Below are 19,414 nucleotides of genomic sequence, written 5' to 3' on the forward strand. Positions count from 1 at the left end.
AGATCCCTTGAAGGTTACACGTGAAATGCTTCTCACGTTTTGTCTTGTGATAAAGTGACTATTAAGGCTCACTTGTGTTGGCTAATTATAGCAATTACATTATGCAAATCCTACAAGTCGGTATAATCTTTATCTGTACAAACAGAATGAACAAGGTCTCAAAATTATCGCTTGACAGTGCTGCTCTATTATGGTTCCGGTCGGGATTTAACCTCAGAAAAAAGCAGGGAATAAAGCAGGGCCGGCAACTAGCAAGCATCAAGCCACCAAGCCGGGGAAGAATAATGGTTGTTATGTCACTTAAGGGGAAGGAAGTGAGTCATCAAAGATGCAAGAGCACATTTAAACAGTGTAAAATTGCACAAATTAAATATATATGCAGGGCGGCTGCAAGTTTCTATGCTGCATAAGTAACAATGATGCTGGAAAATGGGTACAATTAGGGTCTTTTGTATTTACTGTATTTACTTTGGGGGATGTGAGAGAGTGTGATCCAATGGGAGACTGAGGGCAGCGAGAAAACGGAGCTCTGCAGCTAAGTGTGTAGTACAGTACAAATCTGTTGGATGTGCCGTGAAGCCAAGAGTCGACTGGGCCGGCAACAGTCGGTGCCATTTCGCGTCAATGCAATTTGCTGTGGCGCCTAGTGTCGCCAATAAGGTGCCTAGTGGAATCCAGTGGCTCCAAGTGTCTCCCAACTGGCTTTTGATGGCCCGTAACAATTGAGTTTGATGGTAAGAAAATTAAAAAATGTTTAACATTTTCATCGCATCACTTCATCAAGCAATCGGCGCAAAGTGTCCACCGAGTGGAACCAAATATCGCAAAAAATCTGCCTATTGGAATCTACTGGCACGAGCCAAGTTGCGCCAATGATGCTAGAATTCCACTGGGCCGACGCCAGTCTGTGCCATTTCACGCCAATGCAATTTGCTGTGGCGCCTAGTGTCATCAATAAGGTGCCTAGTGGCATCCAGTGGCTCCATGTGCCTCCCAACTGGCTCATGATGGCCCGTAACAATTGAGTTTGGCGGCAAGAAAATTCCAAAATGTTTAAAATTTTTGTTGCATCACTTCATCAAGCAATCGGCGCAAAGTGTCCACCGAGTGGAACCAAATATCGCAAAAAATCAGCCTATTGGAATCCACTGGAATGTAATGGCACGAGCCAAGTTGTGCCAATGATGCTAGGAGTACTCTGGGCTGGCGGCAGTTGGTGGCAAAGATCATGTGATTGGCACATAGTGGCTCGCTGGCAACATGCCAAGCGGACATAATAACAAAACAAAACATAACAAAAAGGAAAAAAACAAATCCCACATGCACAATTAAGAGTATTTTGGGGAATTTCTATGTGAAACAAGACTACCAAATTAAAAGACGGAACTTTAATTAGTAACGCTATCAATAATACATGCATGTGAAATGCAAATATATATATATTCAGTGCATTTAGCTAATTAACATATCATTTGATACTATGGTTGATCATTTTAAGTAGCTGCAATCGGCTGAAAGTGATTACGAGTCGCTATTTATTAGCTATTAGCTCACTGACAAAGACACTTTCACACACGCAGCCGAGATTGTAACCGACTAATTATGCTAGCATTCCAAACAAACTCAGTACAATCTACCAGACTGGCATAACAGTGCTTCTCTATTCACACAGTGAAAACACTGAGCACTATTCAGCTAGCTTATATTGACAGGAATGCTATTGAACAGAATGGATGGGGGGTGGGGGTGAAAGTAGCTGACTGGAAGAAAGAAAGCAATCTGGCATGTCTGGCAACCAACACATCTGGCATTTAAAAAAAAAATTAAAAAAAGCCTCCGAGGAGACAAGTTGACATTCCCGTCACATTTTTGCAGCCAGCTGTTTTTTAAAGCATAAAAAAAACAATGACTACTAATAGCTTATGCATTGATATGACTGGAAAGCTATAGCGTAAGACTTGCTAGCATAGCTCGCATAGTAGTTGGTTAATATTCTGCATCATACATTGGTAGTGTATTGTCTGGTTGATATGGCACAATACTCTTACTGTAGTACAGTAGCTATATATGCAGTATATGTATTTACATTCCAGCAGCCATTTTTATTCATTCATTTTTATGAGTGTCGCTGGGGTGCTAGAGCCTATCCCAGCTGTCTTCTTCAGGCGAGAGGCGGGGTACACCCTGGACTGGTGGCCAGCCAATCACAGGGCACATATAGACAAACAACCATTCACACTCACATTTATACCTATGGACAATTTGGAGTCGCTAATTAACCTAGCATGTTTTTGGAATGTGGGAGGAAAGATGGCCGAGGGTGGAATTGAACTCGGGTCTCCTAGCTCATACTGTATGTAGAATTTTTTTTTTTTTTTTTTTTTTTTTTTTTTAGTGGGTACGTCTTACATTCAGGTGCGCATTTGATAGTCCGGAAATTACGGTATTTTCTGATACATTTGGACTTCTTTGGACACAAAGAGACAGAAGAGGGGTGCAAACCTTTGAATGCCAGTCGAGATATTTATTAAGTTGACAGAAGAAATTAAATAACATTTTTTTTTAAGTATGATTAGTGACACTTGGTTAACTATGTACATGGTTGTACTTTGATTTATCTACATTTGTACATATTAGCGATTTAGGAAATGAAACCAAAAGATGTCTTTAGCTCACGTTTGGTAGTTTGTGTAACCCTGTAGCGTGTAGGTGGCCACCGTGTCCAACAACCAACCACGAGTCACAACTGTGGCCTGTTTAGCAAGACCTGTGTAGTGGATAACAAGGCTGTGTCATTAGATCCATCATTGAGCATTCATTTTATACCACTTGATCCAGTCACCTTGGTTGAAGGTGAGCTGGAGCCTATCCCGGTTGATTTTAGGTGAGAGTCAACTAAAGCCATGCTCAAGTGTTGTGCTGAAATATGACATTTCAACCTCATGATATAATTTTTTTTTTTAAACACATGTAATTTATTTACTACATATTTTAGTCCAACATTTTTTTAAATCCGTAAATAATCCACACTAGTATTGTAAGCTTAATGTGAATTGTTTTATTTTTTTTCTTTTAATTTAACAATTTTACTGTATCAAGAAGTTTTCTTACCATAATATTTCAGTAGGTAATACTACATGTTTGGACGAAGAAGGGAGAATAATGGGATGTAATGTAAGAAGGTTATGGACAACTGATTACCTGGACCCTTGACTGAGTGCTTAGGGATGCGGAAAAAGGGAAGTAGCGGCATTAAAGATGCAGCAGTGCAAATTAGCCTTACTCTTGGCTCTCACGGGATTAATAAAGCACCGCATATTTACACTCAGCGGCCCTAACATTAGGCACAGCTGCGTAATACGAGTCTGCCTGAAACGGTTTATTACTGCTGACGGCAAGCATGATAATAAACATCGTCAACCTCACACCGCTTTGGGAGTCATAATAATCATTGTGGGAGAAAGACCATTTACCATTTATTTTTGTACACATTTAAATTCATTTTTATTTGCAATTATTTTAAGTATTTTTTTTTACTTTTAAATGATTTTTAATTTGTATTTTTTACACTTTTATTGAAGCCATTTTTTTATTTGTATGACATTGTTTACACTTTTACTGAAGCAATTATTTATTTAATTATTTTTAACACCAGGTTAATTTAAAATTTTGCATTTTCAAGAAATTTTTATTTCTATTTTTTACATTTATTCCATCATGTAGTTTTCTATTTATATATTCTTATTTAAGTCAATAATAATCATTCTGGGTGTAATTATGTGTATCCCCCAGGAAGACCATTTACCATTTATTTTGTACACATTTAAATTCATTTTTATTTGCAATTATTTTAAGTTTTTTTCCATAAAAGTGATTTTTAATTTGTATTTTTTACACTTTTATTGAAGCCATTTTTTCATTTGTATGACATCGTTTACACCTTCACTGAAGCCATTTTTTATTTGTTTGACATTGTTTACACTTTTATTGAAGCAATTATTTATTTAATTATTTTTAACACCAAGTTAATTTAAAATGTTGTATTGCATTTAATTGCATTTTTAAGACATTTTTATTTCTGTTTTTTTATATTTATTCCATCATGTAGTTTTCTATTTATATATTCTTATTTAAGTCAATAATAATAATTGTGGGTGTAATTATGTGTATGCCCCAGAAAGACCATTTACCATTTATTTTGTACACTTTTGATTTCATTTTTATTTGCAATTATTTTAAGTATTTTTTTTTACATTTAAGTGATTTTTTATTTGTATTTTTTTACACTTTTATTGAATTTATTTGCAATTATTTTAAGTATTTTTTTTACATTTAAGTGATTTTTTATTTGTATTTTTTTACACTTTTATTGAAGCCATTTTTTATTTGTACGACATTGTTTACACTTTTACTGAAGCAATTATTTACTTATTGAATCCTTTTTTAACACCAAGTTAATTTTAAATGTTATATTGTATTTAATTGCATTTTTTAGACATTTTTATTTCTATTTTTTTTATATTTATTCCATCATGTAGTTTTCTATTTATATATTCTTATTTAAGTCAATAATAATCATTGTGGGTGTACCTAATGAACTGGCGTACTGCGACCACCACCGCCTCTGAAGCCATTTTGTGTCTAGAAGCGAGTTCTGGCAGCCTTTTCACGACTCGGGTGTAACAAATTCTCCCGCCCCTCCTAGCCTAGCGCCATTTTGACATGCCCTCTCGGCCATTTCTTTTCTGTCCGAAATCCTTCACACTTGTTCTTGTCTGTAGGAGCCATCTTTCATTTAAGGACGGGGCGGCGGCTACCACCTTTCCCGTCTGTCACTATCTCGGAGTTTCACACTTGCAGGAACACCGACTGCTTGTGAAGTGTTAAAGCTTGTAGATGATGTATGACAAATAAAATAGACGTTAAAAAAAAACAAAACACAGACCACTCTAGGTTAGTATAAGCCTTTTGTAGCCTCTTAATAATATCTTAACTTCTAATCTGATGCATTTTGCCGTTGTTTGATATCCGTGCAAAGCTGACAGACACAGTATGAAAACAATTACAAAAGCAAAACACACCTTGCTACCGCAACTCCCCTGGTGGATGTGTGCATGAATTATGTAACGGGCTCAACTCTGCTGTTGTTGCTGTCAGTCTTAAGATATTCTTTATGAACTTTGCATGGGAAAGTGTGTGTGTGTGTGTGTGTGTGTGTGTGTGTGATGAGACTTACTGCTGTACGAGAACTGTGCCGATCCATGCTGAACGATGACCAGCTGATTGGACTCCTGTGTGACCAAATTATACGGGTTAAATGAGCCACAAGTACACTCAACACATTTCATCTTCTCAAGGCACAATAGATACAAATGGATATGCTTTAGAGTAGTCAGTGTACAGCTGCGTTCAGCTGAAAATAGCCATTATTGTTTAAATCAGGGGTCTCTTTATTAAAAAAAAAATTTAAAAAACTTCGCTTTGGTTCCAATTTTCTACAATAAAAGCTCTGATAAAACATTCCACTGTACTCAAATATCTTACTTTTTATTTTTCTGCACAAAATAAAATGAAAAATAAATAAACAAATCAAGAATAAAGAAAATCAATCAGTAATAAATAAATATAATAATAATAATAATAAAACGGCAAATAATAAAAAATTAAGAAACCACATATAGTTGGTGGGTAGACAAATTATTTTTTTCAGATTAAAATGAACAAAGCATTATTAGAGCCCTGTAGACATGACAAAACACGACTATAGTCACATTTATACTCTTTTTATTTACAACATATTGCGCAACTGCAGGGTCTTGAGACACATGCTAACTCGCAAACTAGAGCGCTAGCGACCTAAACGGTGGCCTTCAAGTTATTTCCTTTAAACATAAATAGCCAAAAACTTACCACTTCCACACGGATAGGGAGGATAACTATTAACAGTTATTTAACCTTTAACATGAACATGAATCAAACGTAATAATTTTTTCTGGGTACATGATACCATACAGCATCCATATCAAACTTGCGCGGGCCGCGCTCAAGGCAAGGGCCTCAAACTAGTGTCCTGCGGGCCAAATGTGGCCCGCATGTTTGAGAACCCTGGTTTAAATGCAGTAGCTAGCAACCAGTTTTAGGCACGTTACTTTTCATTCATTCATTTTCTACCGCTTATCCTCACAAAAGTTGCGCGGGTGCTGGAGCCTATCCCAGCTGTCTTCGGGCAAGAACATGCTAAATACTTGCTAAATCGGCTAATAAACAGCTCTTGTGCGTATCGAATGGAGCGGCGATAATAATGATCATTTTCGGAATGGCAGTCTTACCCGTTTACTGTCGAGCACAAGAGGATCTTTGACCACGGTTGCTCCACAGAGTTGCACCATCCACTCTAATTCATCTGTGGAACACACATCATTATTATTAGCACACATGGAAGTGAACGCAACTTTAAAAAAAAGCACCCCAGTTTCTCCGTCAATGCACTTGACAACTCACAGCCACCAGGGGGCACACTTGGGTTCTGTGCTATAAAATGCAGTGACGTCTAGAACTCCATTTTTTTTTCAAAGCGACAACAATAGAAAAAGTGTCTCTAAAATATTCAGTCCGCCCACTCGTCATTCTCCTCATACTCCTGAATGCCGGGAGGGTTAAAAAGAAATAATATAACAGCCGCAGGTTTCAAGCTGTTTGTTATGCCAGTCAAAAGTCAGCGTGAGCTCCTTTTTGATGGCGGGCATACGTGACGACGCCGACAACATGGCTGCTGAGGGTCATTTACGATTCCGAAAACAGCACTAGGTGACAGACGTGACAACACCATCACTATATATTTATATAAAGTCATTTTATTGACTTTATAAGAAGTCACTTTTATGGTTCAAGTGATGGAGTGGTCGTCTCTCAACCTGAAGGTTGCGGGTTCGATCCGCCGTGCTCCTGTGATCATGTCGAAGTATCCTCGGGTAAGATACTGGACCCCCAGTATCCCCCATTTACCATTTATTTTGTACACATTTAAATAAAATTTTTATTTGCAATTATTTTAAGTATTTTTTTTACATTTAAGTGATCTTTAATTTGTATTTTTTACACTTTTATTGAAGCCATTTTTTATTTGTATGACATTGTTTACACTTTTATTGAAGCCATTTTTTATTTGTATGACATTGTTTACAGTTTTACTGAAGCCATTTTTATTTGTATTAAATTGTTTACACTTTTACTGAAGCAATTATTTATTTATTTAATTATTTTTAGCGCCAAGTTAATTTAAAATTTTGCATTTTTAAGACATTTTTATTTCTATTTTTTACATTTATTCCATCATATATTTTTCTATTTATATTTTCTTATTTAGGTCAAAGCAAGCAAATGTATTTGTTTTTCAGAGTCCCCTGTTATCTTTTGGAACATTCATTCATTGGCCGAGGGTGGAATCAAACTCGGGTCTCCTAGCTGTGTGGCCTGCACCACTCAGTCCGTAATACAGTCATTAAGTTTCAAAAATTCATAAATTGATTAATTGATCGCTGTCTTGTGGTTGACTATAGCCTATTATTAGTCAAATCACATATTGCAATACATTCATTCATTCATTCATTTTCTACCGCTTTTTCCTCACGAGGGTCGCGGGGGGTGCTGGAGCCTATCCCAGCTGTCTTCGGGCGAGAGGCGGGGTACACCCTGGACTGGTGGCCAGCCAATCACAGGGCACATATAGACAAACAACCATTCACACTCACATTCATACCTATGGACAATTTGGAGTCGCTAATTAACCGAGCATGTTTTTGGGAATGTGGGAGGAAACCGGAGTACCCGGAGAAAACCCACACATGAGATGGCCGAGGGTGGAATTGAACCCTGGTCTGTGCGCTAACCACAAGACCACCGTGCCGCTCTTTTGGAACATGTCCAAAGTGCATTTTAGAGGAATTTATGAAGGCATTTTATGAAGGAAATGAGGAAGAACATAAATGCTTGCTTACCAACCATGCATAGCATAAACTATAATTCAATATAACTATGTAGCGCAACATACTGTATGTGTTGAAGTGTGAAAACAGCCTAATTGCGGAGGCTAGTGCAGACATTAATAGTGTGTCCTTTGAGTTCACCTGTGGTCATGTCTGTGAAGGGTCCTTGAAAGCAGATTTCATAGCCCCTCATGAGTAGCTGAGGAGACAAAAGGTTGGTCATATGAACAATAGGAGCAATGGCTATTATCATACAAAATGAAAAACAACCTATCCAGATACAAGGATGAGTACTTTTGTTCATTCAGGGTCACAACACACACTGGCTGGAAGACATGAATAGTAAATGGATTTCTTGAGCAATGGCGGCCATGTCACATAAGTCCCAGCCTGGTACGGTTAGCAGCGTGGAAGGGAAATATGATGGAAAACAATTTATTTCTCAGTGCATCCATAATGATCATTAGCCAGAGGTGCTATGCGTGATGAAAAAAGTGTTTCGGGTGCAGATTTTTAATTTAGACAACACTAATGTCCTTCGGGGTGTATTGGAGTGGCACACAAGTGGGCGGCATTCATTCATATACAAAATGACTGATACCCTGAGCCTCAACATTGCAATGGTAGTTTGTTATGATCCCACAAAAACACTGGAACGGAACCTTAAATGGTTCCTGAATTCAGTTATGGGAGCTTCTTATGAAAAAAAAATATATATTTCTTGCTAGTGGAGAGCAGCTGCTGTTTGAAATTGATGAATTTTTGCAGTCGGGCATGGTGCATTCATGCACGGTATGGATGGAAATCAGCAATACTGGCTGCCACGCCAAAGAAAAATTGCTTAATTAATTATATATTAATATAATATGTATATAATATTTTATTTTGCTCACTCTATTTAGCTACATGAGATCTGCAAACTATAACCTTTGAAGGCACTATCATACTTATATATATATATATATATATATATATATATATATAACATTTTGTATTAACTGTCATCATATTTATGATAATGAAGTGTCCGTATAAGACATAAATTTAAATATCGCTATTAAAAAAAAAATAATAATAAATAAATATCGCTATTATGACTTTTCTTGGGCGGCACGGCGGAAAAAGCGGTAGAAAATGAATGAATGAATGAAATGAATGAATGACTTTTCTTTCACGATTAGCTAAGAAGAAATCAAATGCATCTACTGCCTTACATTTTAAAATGGGACCTATTATGCTCATTATTCTGCCCTTTGTATTGAGTTGTGGACTCCTATAGAGCAGCTACACACAATAACCTGCACGGAAAGCTTTCCAAATCTTCCAGAATCTGTACCTATTCCAGCTGTATTTCCTTGGCTTTCCAAAACAGTCTGTTTTAAATTAACTGTTTTAAATTGTTTGACGGTCCTTGAACGCACCATTGTGTGTGTGTGCGCTCACTTTTTCCTACACAGTACAGATAGACTGCTATTCAGTATTTCTTTCACATCATATTTGGTTTAAAATACTGATACTATGTGAATGCATCAAGTTACGTTTTGAGTATTAATCTAAGCACCTTTTTCCTGATCGTTCCCAGTGTGACGTTAACATGAATTCATACAAATGCATGACTCACGTTTTCATCGTCGGTGGTGCGAGCTCTCATGGGGCCGAGGTGGCGGGGCCCGTTCACCACGTCGCCTCTCACTTCAAAGTCACTCTGCAAAAAAACGCACCAAACTGAATCAATTGAAAAATGATATTGATTGAATAAAAAAAAACTTATCAGGGAAAAAAAAAAAGACTTCTGTGTGATGCTCTGGATTTACTACACCACAACAAACCAGATGACGGGAATGTACAAGCAAATAATTCATAAGGTGTAGTCCTGCTGCCTTAATTTGGCACGAAGATATCCACGGATGTAAGAAGCAAGGAGCGGAATTAGAATAGTACAAGCGTACCTCGTCCAAGACTTTCTTTTGCTTGAAGCACTCCGAAATCCCTGCAGGGAAGAAATGAGCAAAGTTAGTAAGAGTGGACATTTATTTTCGTTTAGACGTGATACCACATAAATCACAACAAGTAGTAGTAGAGTAATGCTTACAATGGAAGCTCACCACCCACTTCCTGCCGGCAATTCCAAGGAAGTACTTGAGTGTCCGCTCGCATACCATTTGTTCATCTGGTGGTGGGGAAAGGTAGAAATTTATTTTGTAATTTGTTCTAAATCTCAAACACGCGGGCCAAATGTGGCCCGCAGGACACTAGTTTGAGGCCCCCGCCTTGATATGAAAGTTTAATGTTTGATATGGATGCTGTATGGTATCATGTACCCAGAAAAAATTATTACGTTTGATTCATGTTCATGTTCATGTTAAAGGTTAAATAACTGTTAATAGTTATCCTCCCTATCCGCGTGGAAGTGGTAAGTTTTTGGCTATTTAAGTTGAAAGGAAATAACTTGAAGGCTACCGTTTAGGTCGCTAGCTCTCTAGTTTGAGAGTTAGCATGTGTCTCAAGACCCTGCAGTTGCGCAATATGTTGTAAATAAAAAGAGTATAAATGTGACTATAGTCGTGTTTTGTCATGTCTACAGGGCTCTAATAATTTTAATCTGAAAAAAATAATTTGTCTACCCACCAACTATATGTGTTATATGTATATAAGTTCACTGTTAAAAATATGTATGCTGAAAGTAAACAAGTGTTTTTGTCGGCAATAGCCAATTATATGCTAATTACCATTACCATTACCATATGCAGACTTGCATCCAAATATTTTAGTCAGGTCGTCTTCCACTCCTTCCCGACCTTAAACCCTGCAAAAGGATCGAGAGGCCAAGCGCTCCCGCTTCTTGGTTGCTGGGGAAACAGCTGCCATTAAAAAGGCTTTGTGAAAGCGTTGGCATTAAATGTGGTGCTTTGGAGACGGCAAGCGCTGAAATTAAAAATAATCTATCGGGAAGGGTAATTAGCCACTAGGAAAACGAACGAGGCTGGAGGCTCAAATGGAGAGATTTGCTTCAGAAGTTGCACCAAACAAAGGAATGTGTACCGTTGTTTGAAAGCTCGTTTTATTTCTCCGGTAAGACAATTTATTTAAAATTGAAAGTATTGTGTACCTAAAGCGTACACACATTCCTACCTGTGCACATTATAATGTGAGTCACCTCCGCGGTCACCCGGGAAACCACACGGGCGCCAACTTTCTTGGCAAACCTTTTCACCGTCATCTGCGAGACACAACGATGCGATGGGTTGCAGGCCAGCTAAAGCGGCGCGCTAATTGCCGTCTCACTGGATGAACACACACCTGCTCGGCGGCCGCCAATCCAGACGAGACCAGCACCATTTTAGCCTTGCCGTAGCCCCTCTCGGGGGTCTTGTTCTCTTTGTCCTCGTGCACGGCTGATGAGGAGAGGAGCAGGTTTTTAGGTGTGGGTTTGTAAACCGGAAAAGAGAGAAAAGTGTAGCCTTACGTGTTTCTGCAGTGCCGACATGTTGTAACGCGACATGATGTGCACCTTCTGCAGGAGTTTTCCTGCAAAACAAAACAAAAATCAAATTAATACACTGGGAATGTCGCTCCATTCACTGTCTGGAAGTTTTTTTTGTAGACTTCCCTTGCCGTCCATCCCGGAATGTACTGGATTTAGATCAGGGGAACATGTATGAGGATCATTCCCACACAGATGATGGCCTCCAGTCATAAGGGATCCCCCCCTGACAACATCTCCACATAACTAGCTGCCGTTTGACACCCCTGCACAACCTGACGACGTAATGACACCTGTCAATGTCCCATCTTTAGTTCAAATTCCAACAGGAAATCAACTCCATCCGTGTTCTAAACTACAGACGGGGTGGCACGGTCTAGTGGTTAGCGCGCAGACCTCACAGTTAGGAGACCAGGGTTCAATTCCACCCGCGGCTATCTCTGTGTGGAGTTTGCATGTTCTCCCCCGTGCATGCGTGGGTTTTCTCCGGGTACTCCAGTTTCCTCCCATATTCCAAAAACATGCTAGGTTAATTGGCGACTCTAAATTGTCCATAGGTATGAATGTGAGTGTGAATGGTTGTTTGTCTATATGTGCCCTGTGATTGGTGTACCCCGCCTCTTGCCCCGAAGACAGCTGGGATAGGCTCCAGCACCCACCACTAGCCTCGTAAGTATAAGCGGTAGAAAATGAATGAATTTAGCGTGCAGGCATCACAACTCGGGAGCCCTGAGTTCAATTCCACCCTCGGCCATCTCTGTGTGGAGTTTGAATGTTCTCCCCGTGCATGCGTGGGTTTTCTCCAGGTACTCCGGTTTCCTCCCACATTCCAAATTGTCCATAGGTATAAACTTACCACTTCCACACGGATAGGGAGGATAACTATTAACAGTTATTTAACCTTTAACATGAACATGAATCAAACGTAATAATTTTTTCTGGGTACATGATACCATACAGCATCCATATCAAACTTGCGCGGGCCGCACTCTTAAACTTTCATATCAAGACGGGGCCTCAAACTAGTGTCCTGCGGGCCATATTTGGCCCGCGGGCCGCGTGTTTGAGACCCCTGTATTTGGAGGTATCACAAAAAGGTATTATTTTGAAAAAAAAAATAGGGGTGATTTTTCTAGAATAATTTATTAATTTTACAAGAATTTTGACGAGAAGTCGTGTAACAAGAAAAAAGTACTAACATAATGAAACTACTTATTATTATTATCACGTTTCTAAAAGATGGTCACCAACCTGTGGTCTTGCTTTGCTTCCTGGTCACGTTGAACAATGAGCTGTTGCACATCTGAGCCTTATGAGTATAAAGTATAAATTCATAAGTACATTGTATATAGGATTGAGGTAATACACTGATAGTCTTGGCTAATAGTATGGTATGTTACACACATGTGGGCGCAGACAGGTTGGCCTCCTTTTCCTGTAAAACCTCAGACACCAGCGCCATCAGCTTCTCCAGCCTCACCAGCTCCTTCTTCATCTTCAGTTTTTGCTGAAAAAAAAAATTACATGATTTAAAGAGAGGAGGTGAAAGCTAAACTTAGCTGACGGGATGGTTGGTACAATATTTACAGTGCATGCAGAATGACAGAAAAAATAAAAACATATCAGCCAACATGTGTACCCATCATAGTATCGCAATAACGATTAAGAATGTTCCCTAGTTTGCACAAACAAGTGCTATGATTGCTCAAATATGAGCAGTGGCGATACGGAGCTAAACCCGCTGAGGCGTCAAATAAATTTGATAAAGATATAAGTAGTGCGTTATGATGAATGAGCGAGAACACTAAGCTTCATCTCCTAGGCGGCCATTCGCCGAATGTAAATAAAATGCAATTTAGAAAGATGCTGAGTGGGTTTTTTTTTTTTTTTTGAACTGAGCAAAGTCATCCATCATCCAAAAGCTGACAGCATATTGCCCTCTACAGGACAAGGAGGGTCATTGCGTGCATTTGCATAAATGCTGAATGGAACCAGTTTGTTGGCAGTTTGAAGCATGAAAGGACAATAATTCTCAAATTAAACAAGATTACAGTATATTGAATATTATTGAAGGATATATTAAAAGACAATATTTTATACACTCTTAAAAAGTCATAGTATTTTAATGCACCTTTGAACTTAATGTAATGATGCGCTTTATTTTTATTATTTTTATTTTGTATTTTTATTTATTTATAAGCACAATTTCAACCAATGCCACACTAATATTTAATAATTTTTTACAATTTTTTTTTATTTTTTAATTTAATACCTTTCTTAAAATATTTATAAAATACCCCCCAAAAACCCTTAAAACAAACATTCATCCCATCCGTTTTCTATGCCGCTTATCCTCACAAGGGTCGTGGGGGTGCTGGAGCCTATCCCAGCTGTCTTAGGGTGAGAGGTGGGGTACACCCTGGACTGGTGGCCAGCCAATCACAGGGCATATATAGACAAACAACCATTCACACTCACATTCATACCTATGGACAATTTGGAGTCGCTAATTAAGTGTATTATTACATGTAATCGTTAATGGGGGGGGTTAGTGGTTAGCGCGCAGACCTCACAGCTAGGAAACCAGGGTTCAATTCCACCCTCGGCCATCTCTTGTGTGGAGTTTGCATGTTCTCCCCGTGCATGCGTGGGTTTTCTCCGGGTACTCCGGTTTCCTCCCACATTCCAAAAACATGCTAGGTTAATTAGCGACTCCAAATTGTCCATAGGTATGAATGAGAGTGTGAATGGTTGTTTGTCTATATGTGCCCTGTGATTGGCTGGCCACCAGTCCATGATAATGGTTTTATTTCATTTGAACATGCATCAGATTACAATTGAGTGCATCCCATAATCAGTTCCCAGTTCCACATGTCCAAAAGGAGTAGGAAGAAGCAAAGCTTATTAAATCCTACCCCTCCATCTGGTACTTGTTACATTTGTTCACTTCCTGCTTTCTAATATAATTTAAGTTTTTTTTGTTTTTTGTTTTATTTCTTTTTGCCACATATGTAAGTTAGTTTTTTCTGTTGTTAGTTGAGATAAATATATTCCTAAGGAATGGGCGTTACCTTTTTTGTAAATCTAAGGAAATGCAGCTGGAATAGGTGCAGATTCTGGAAGATCTTTTGTTTTCTGTGCGGGTTATTGTGTGTTGCTGCTCTACAGGAGCCCACAACTCAATACAAAGGGCCGCTAAATTTGCATTATGGGTCCCTTTTAAGATAATTGTTATACAATAAAGTATAAAGTATACAATTAAGATATTTGTAAAACTGAACACAGCTAAAAAAAATAATTTCTAAACAATTATAAAACACCAAAAATGAAATGTTTAATAAACAAAATATAATGCAAAAATGATATAGCATACAAAAACATGCATACCTGGGTAACTAGAACTTGGCTTGTGAACTGTGACGATTCCACAGACCCACTCCCTCCATTGACCGGCCCATCACCTGCAAATAATAAAAATAACTTTATGATTCTTATAATATATATAAATATAAATCATCGGAAGCTTACATTCATCCGACGATCCAAACAAGTCGACGGACCCTTGGCTGGCACTAATGCAGTCGGGACTCGGACACGCGGGAGGACAGGCTGCGATGCAATCAGCAGCTTCCTGGATGCAGTCGCCTCGAGGAGTCAAAGTCGCTAACTCCTCGTTGGATTTGCTCGATGAGCCGCACTCCGATGACGACTGGAGCCTCGGAGTCCGCCTCCTCCTGCTGCTGCTGCTTTTCCGAGGGTTGCTCCGGATGACCGACTCCATGCTGAGCTCTTCACTCCGACTGGTCTTGGATTCATGGAGCGGTGCTGCGAGACCATCGGGAGTCAAAGAGGACTCGGCATTCAAGAGATGTTGGGACAGGTCTAACGCGTCTTTTGCGGAAGACTCAAGCAGACTCTCGGGAATCTCCTCGCGTTCCATAGCATGAAAGCGGATTCCGGAATCTGCTACATGAGGAACGACGGACACATGAGGGCTTTCCGTTCCACGTTTTGCCACCTTGTTGGGACTCAAGGCGCTGCTGACGCTACTCCTGAGGAGAGCACCGACACCTTTGTGATATGATCCTTGCGTTGGAGACTCCATCCGCGGAATAAAATCGTTACAAGTCGGATTAGTGAGGGTGTCCACACTGCGGCTCCTTTTTCCATTTGGACGCCTGAGATTGAACGACTTCCTTTTGGTGGCTTTGAAGCTCTTGAGAAGTTGCTCCGTGTCCACCTCACTGTAGTCCTCCTCTTCTGCTGGGGTACTTTGGATCTGACGGGAACCTAAACAATCCTCAACAGTTTCTGGAACTTCCTTAATGGAAGACGCCGTTTGTCCGATCTCCATGTTCTCAATGGCGGCGATCTCTTCATCGTAAACGCATCCATTACTTTTCTTCGGTTTCGCGTCCATTAAATCCGATAATGGCGTTTTCACAGATGCACCTTTCTTGGGAACGCTCATCTGGGAGCATAGGGAACGTTTCTGACCTTTCCTGGTGTTCCTTGCAACAGGTACATCCTGGTCCTCGCTGCTGGGGTAGTTCTCGATATGAACCTGAACCGCCTCCGACGGCGGCTTGCTCTCTTCGTTTTGAACTCCGGAAACCAGAAGAAGCGGTTTTGCGGCTCTCGTGTGCTTGACTCTTCCCGAGTGAACTCTCCTCTTGTCCGATTTTTTGGGAGCTGATCTTTCCGTCTCCGCTTGGGCCTGCAAATCGGAGTCGACCTGCAACTTCTTAGCGGACACGAGACATGGAGCTTTGTTGTTAGCGTTGTCTTCAAAAGAGTCCATGCAGATGTCATCTTGGAGCGTTTGAAGGTCTTCTTCCAGATGTTTTACCCGTTCCTCCTCAGAGCTCGGTGTCAGGGTGTTCTTCTTCCTTTGTCGTTTTCCCGATGGTTGTACCGTTGGTGCGGTGAAGGTATTCCCCGGAACAGAGAAGGCTACTTTGGCTCTCCTGCCTCGTTTGTAGGTGGCCCCAAACACTTGCTCTTCAAGAGCTTTGGCTGGTAGTTCCTTCTTTGGGTTCGGCTCGCTGATGTTGAACACGTCGACGTCCAACGTGGAAGTGGAGCTGCCAGAGTCATCCAGATCTGGGGCGCCCTCAGCGGATTTCGTCAACTCAAGGCTCCCTTCAGCGGGGACCTTCATGAGCCACTCTTTGACCTTCTCGACACTTTTTCTCGTCCTCTTCTCGAAGATCTTGTCAGGTTCCGGATGGTTTTTCTGCTTCTGCCTGGAGGATTGTCTTTGAGGTTGTGGATCAACTGGCATGGAGTTGTCTTTTCTCCCTTTCCCTCGAGTTTTGCGAGCAGATGCTTTGACTTTTGTCTCCACCGAGTCCAAGGATTCCGTTGTTTGGATCTTGTCCTGAACTTCGCTTTCTGTTGTCAAATGACTGGAATCGTCAAATCCCATCACTTTGGCAAATCCATTGAGTGCTAAAAAAGGGGGAACATAAACAAATATTAAACGACTCAGTAAGCAGCTAATTTAGCCCTTTAGTTTCAATTCATGTGTAAAACTAGAATTGAGGCTGCACGGTGGTCTAGTGGTTAGCATGCAGGCCCGAGAAGACCCGAGTTCAATTCCACCCTTCCACCCATCTCTGTGTGGAGTTTGCATGTTCTCCGGGTTCCTCCCACATTCCAAAAACATGCTAGGTTAATTAGCGACTCCATTGTGTGAATGGTTGTTTGTCTATATGTGCCCTGTGATTGGCTGGCCACCAGTCCAGGGTGTACCCCGCCTCTCGCCTGAAGAAGACAGCTGGGATAGGCTCCAGCACCCCCTTGTGAAAATGAATGAAAGAATAAAAATTGCTGGCGGAATGTAAATACATATACTGCATATATAGCTACAGTACTACAGTAAGAGTATTGTGCCGCATCAACCAGACAATACACTACCAATGTATGATGCAGAATATTAACCAACTACTATGCAAGCTCAAAAGACTCATTAAGTGGTATGAATGTGAGTGTGAATGGTTGTTTGTCTATATGTGCCCTGTGATTGGATGGCGACCAGTCGAGGCGACCAGTCCAGGGTGTACCCTGTACCCAAAAAATTGGCAGAATAATAAGTTAATACGCTTACTACCTTAGACTCCACTCATTTGCTGTCTAAACATGTCAGCTGATTATAACATGTAATTAACACATGATTAATTACACTAAGAAATAATAACAAAAACAATATTGATATTTTGTGTGGAAAATACTCTCCTGGGTCAAACACAGCACTAAATATCACAAAAAGGAAATTTCCTATTCAATTAATAACTAAGCCAATACATATCCATATTTGTTTTCAGGCCTTTACCTGCTATAGTCGACGAGTGAGAACTTGGAAGAACTTCCTCAACATCCTTCATGTTGTCATCAAGCTGTTGGTTCATGTCACCAGTTGTCAGACTGTTTAGAGTGAAAACAATCACAATAGTAATCAACTACAGTTAATACTGACCCTAAGAGTTAAAACGAGTTAAGATGTTGCTTGCAATCACACACACACTCACGATGGTTGGCGGCCGTCTTGGATGTGTATGAACCCAGTAAAGTCTGAATGGAAAAATTGTCTCATTTACATCATTCAGTACAGTCATAGAAAAGACGGTATTTCTGCCATGACAAAAATACTGCAACAAAATACACACAGACCTGAGTACCGAACTAATCTGATGCTAATTTTAAATTAATGGTGATGAAAGACCGGCTGTCTTATATTCGGGTCAATAATAATTGTACTTACAGTTTGTGCCTGTGTCGCGTTCGTAAGCGTGGATCATGTCTTGCAGGCCTGTGACAAGCCTCTGAAAACCTGGACTGTCCTGCAAGCTCCTATGTTTGACCAAAAAGAATGTTTTGAAACAAGATTCTGGAGAATATCACTATGGCTACGTTTACACTGCAGGGTATGATTCACAAGTTGGATATTTTTTCTTTAAATTTGATTTTTTTTTTAAAATGTGGTTGTTCATATTATCACACAAAAGTGTGATATCTTGAATTTCCGTGTTTTTACACAAGTAAACATTGTTGCAGTGTTAGCATTAGTGATTTCCAACCTGATACTGTTATAATTTAGCATCTGCGATACCGATCCGATTCTATATGCAAATTCACATTATGAATTAACCACGCCTTTTCATGGCTGCCTGCATCAGTGACTACCTTTTCACCTGCAGTGTCAACATCGCCTAAATTGTTGAATATGCACCCAACCTTTTTGTTATCTTTTCTTTACACACAGGGCAGCTGGCTCCGTTTAGTTTGCTGTTGTCTAATAGCTTCAGCATGCAAAATCTAAAGAGGGAAACAAAGCAATAAAACAATGTTGCAAGTAATACAAGTGCAAATGCAATACAACAGTAATACTTACTTGCAAAACTGATGATCGCACTTGGTAGAAACCGGTTTGGTTAATAAATCCAGACTAAAAAGAACAGAAAAGTGTAAATAAAATACAGACTTACTAATAAACTGTGGACTGTACCATATTTACCATATGGGGCACTGTAGAGTCTCCCAAAGGGCAGCAATTCCCCTTTTGACCTCGGTGATATTCTGGGGGCTCATTATGTTGATTTTCCTAATAAAAAACGCAACAAACAGTTACGAAGTTTCCGCAATACGTCACCGAGAGAGAGGATTTCTATGAATTAGAAATATGTCGTTGTTGTTGTCGTCATTACGCACCAAAATAGCAACTTGTATAATGTAGTTCCTATGTTATTAATTTAGGAAGTTAGCTTGATTTGAACGACAACAACATAGTCGTTTTCTAACTTGACACCGACATAATGACAGCGCGGCATGTCAACTAAAACGCTGAAAGTTATTAAAATGTTGTAGTCTGACGGTTACATTTACACTTACCTTATTTTTTATTTTTTTAATCTTGTTTTCTTTCAGCTCCGTGATCGTGAAGTGA

The 19,414-nt window shown here is 39.7% G+C and overlaps 1 protein-coding gene across 1 annotated transcript; it reads right to left on the reverse strand.

Annotated features, from left to right (window-relative positions):
- Window positions 1-1,769: 1,769 nt before the first annotated feature.
- Window positions 1,770-19,106, reverse strand: LOC131109989 (uncharacterized). Its single transcript, XM_058062603.2, has 20 exons — window positions 18,986-19,106; window positions 18,863-18,916; window positions 18,706-18,786; window positions 18,233-18,321; window positions 18,000-18,042; window positions 17,804-17,895; window positions 14,998-16,920; window positions 14,857-14,930; window positions 12,874-12,976; window positions 12,721-12,778; window positions 11,452-11,513; window positions 11,286-11,380; window positions 11,118-11,205; window positions 10,078-10,155; window positions 9,935-9,975; window positions 9,607-9,690; window positions 8,127-8,184; window positions 6,330-6,403; window positions 5,237-5,291; window positions 1,770-2,767 (listed from the first exon to the last, which is right to left on the reverse strand). Exons 1-20 carry the CDS (start codon window positions 19,057-19,059, stop codon window positions 2,673-2,675), a joined length of 3,321 nt encoding a protein of 1,106 aa, XP_057918586.2. The 5' UTR covers window positions 19,060-19,106; the 3' UTR covers window positions 1,770-2,672.
- Window positions 19,107-19,414: the final 308 nt, after the last annotated feature.

The sequence above is a fragment of the Doryrhamphus excisus genome, unplaced genomic scaffold (assembly GCF_037039965.1).
Source record: "Doryrhamphus excisus strain RoL-2023G ecotype Guam unplaced genomic scaffold, RoL_Dexc_Guam_v1.1 HiC_scaffold_24, whole genome shotgun sequence".
In the NCBI taxonomy this organism is placed as follows: domain Eukaryota; kingdom Metazoa; phylum Chordata; class Actinopteri; order Syngnathiformes; family Syngnathidae; genus Doryrhamphus; species Doryrhamphus excisus.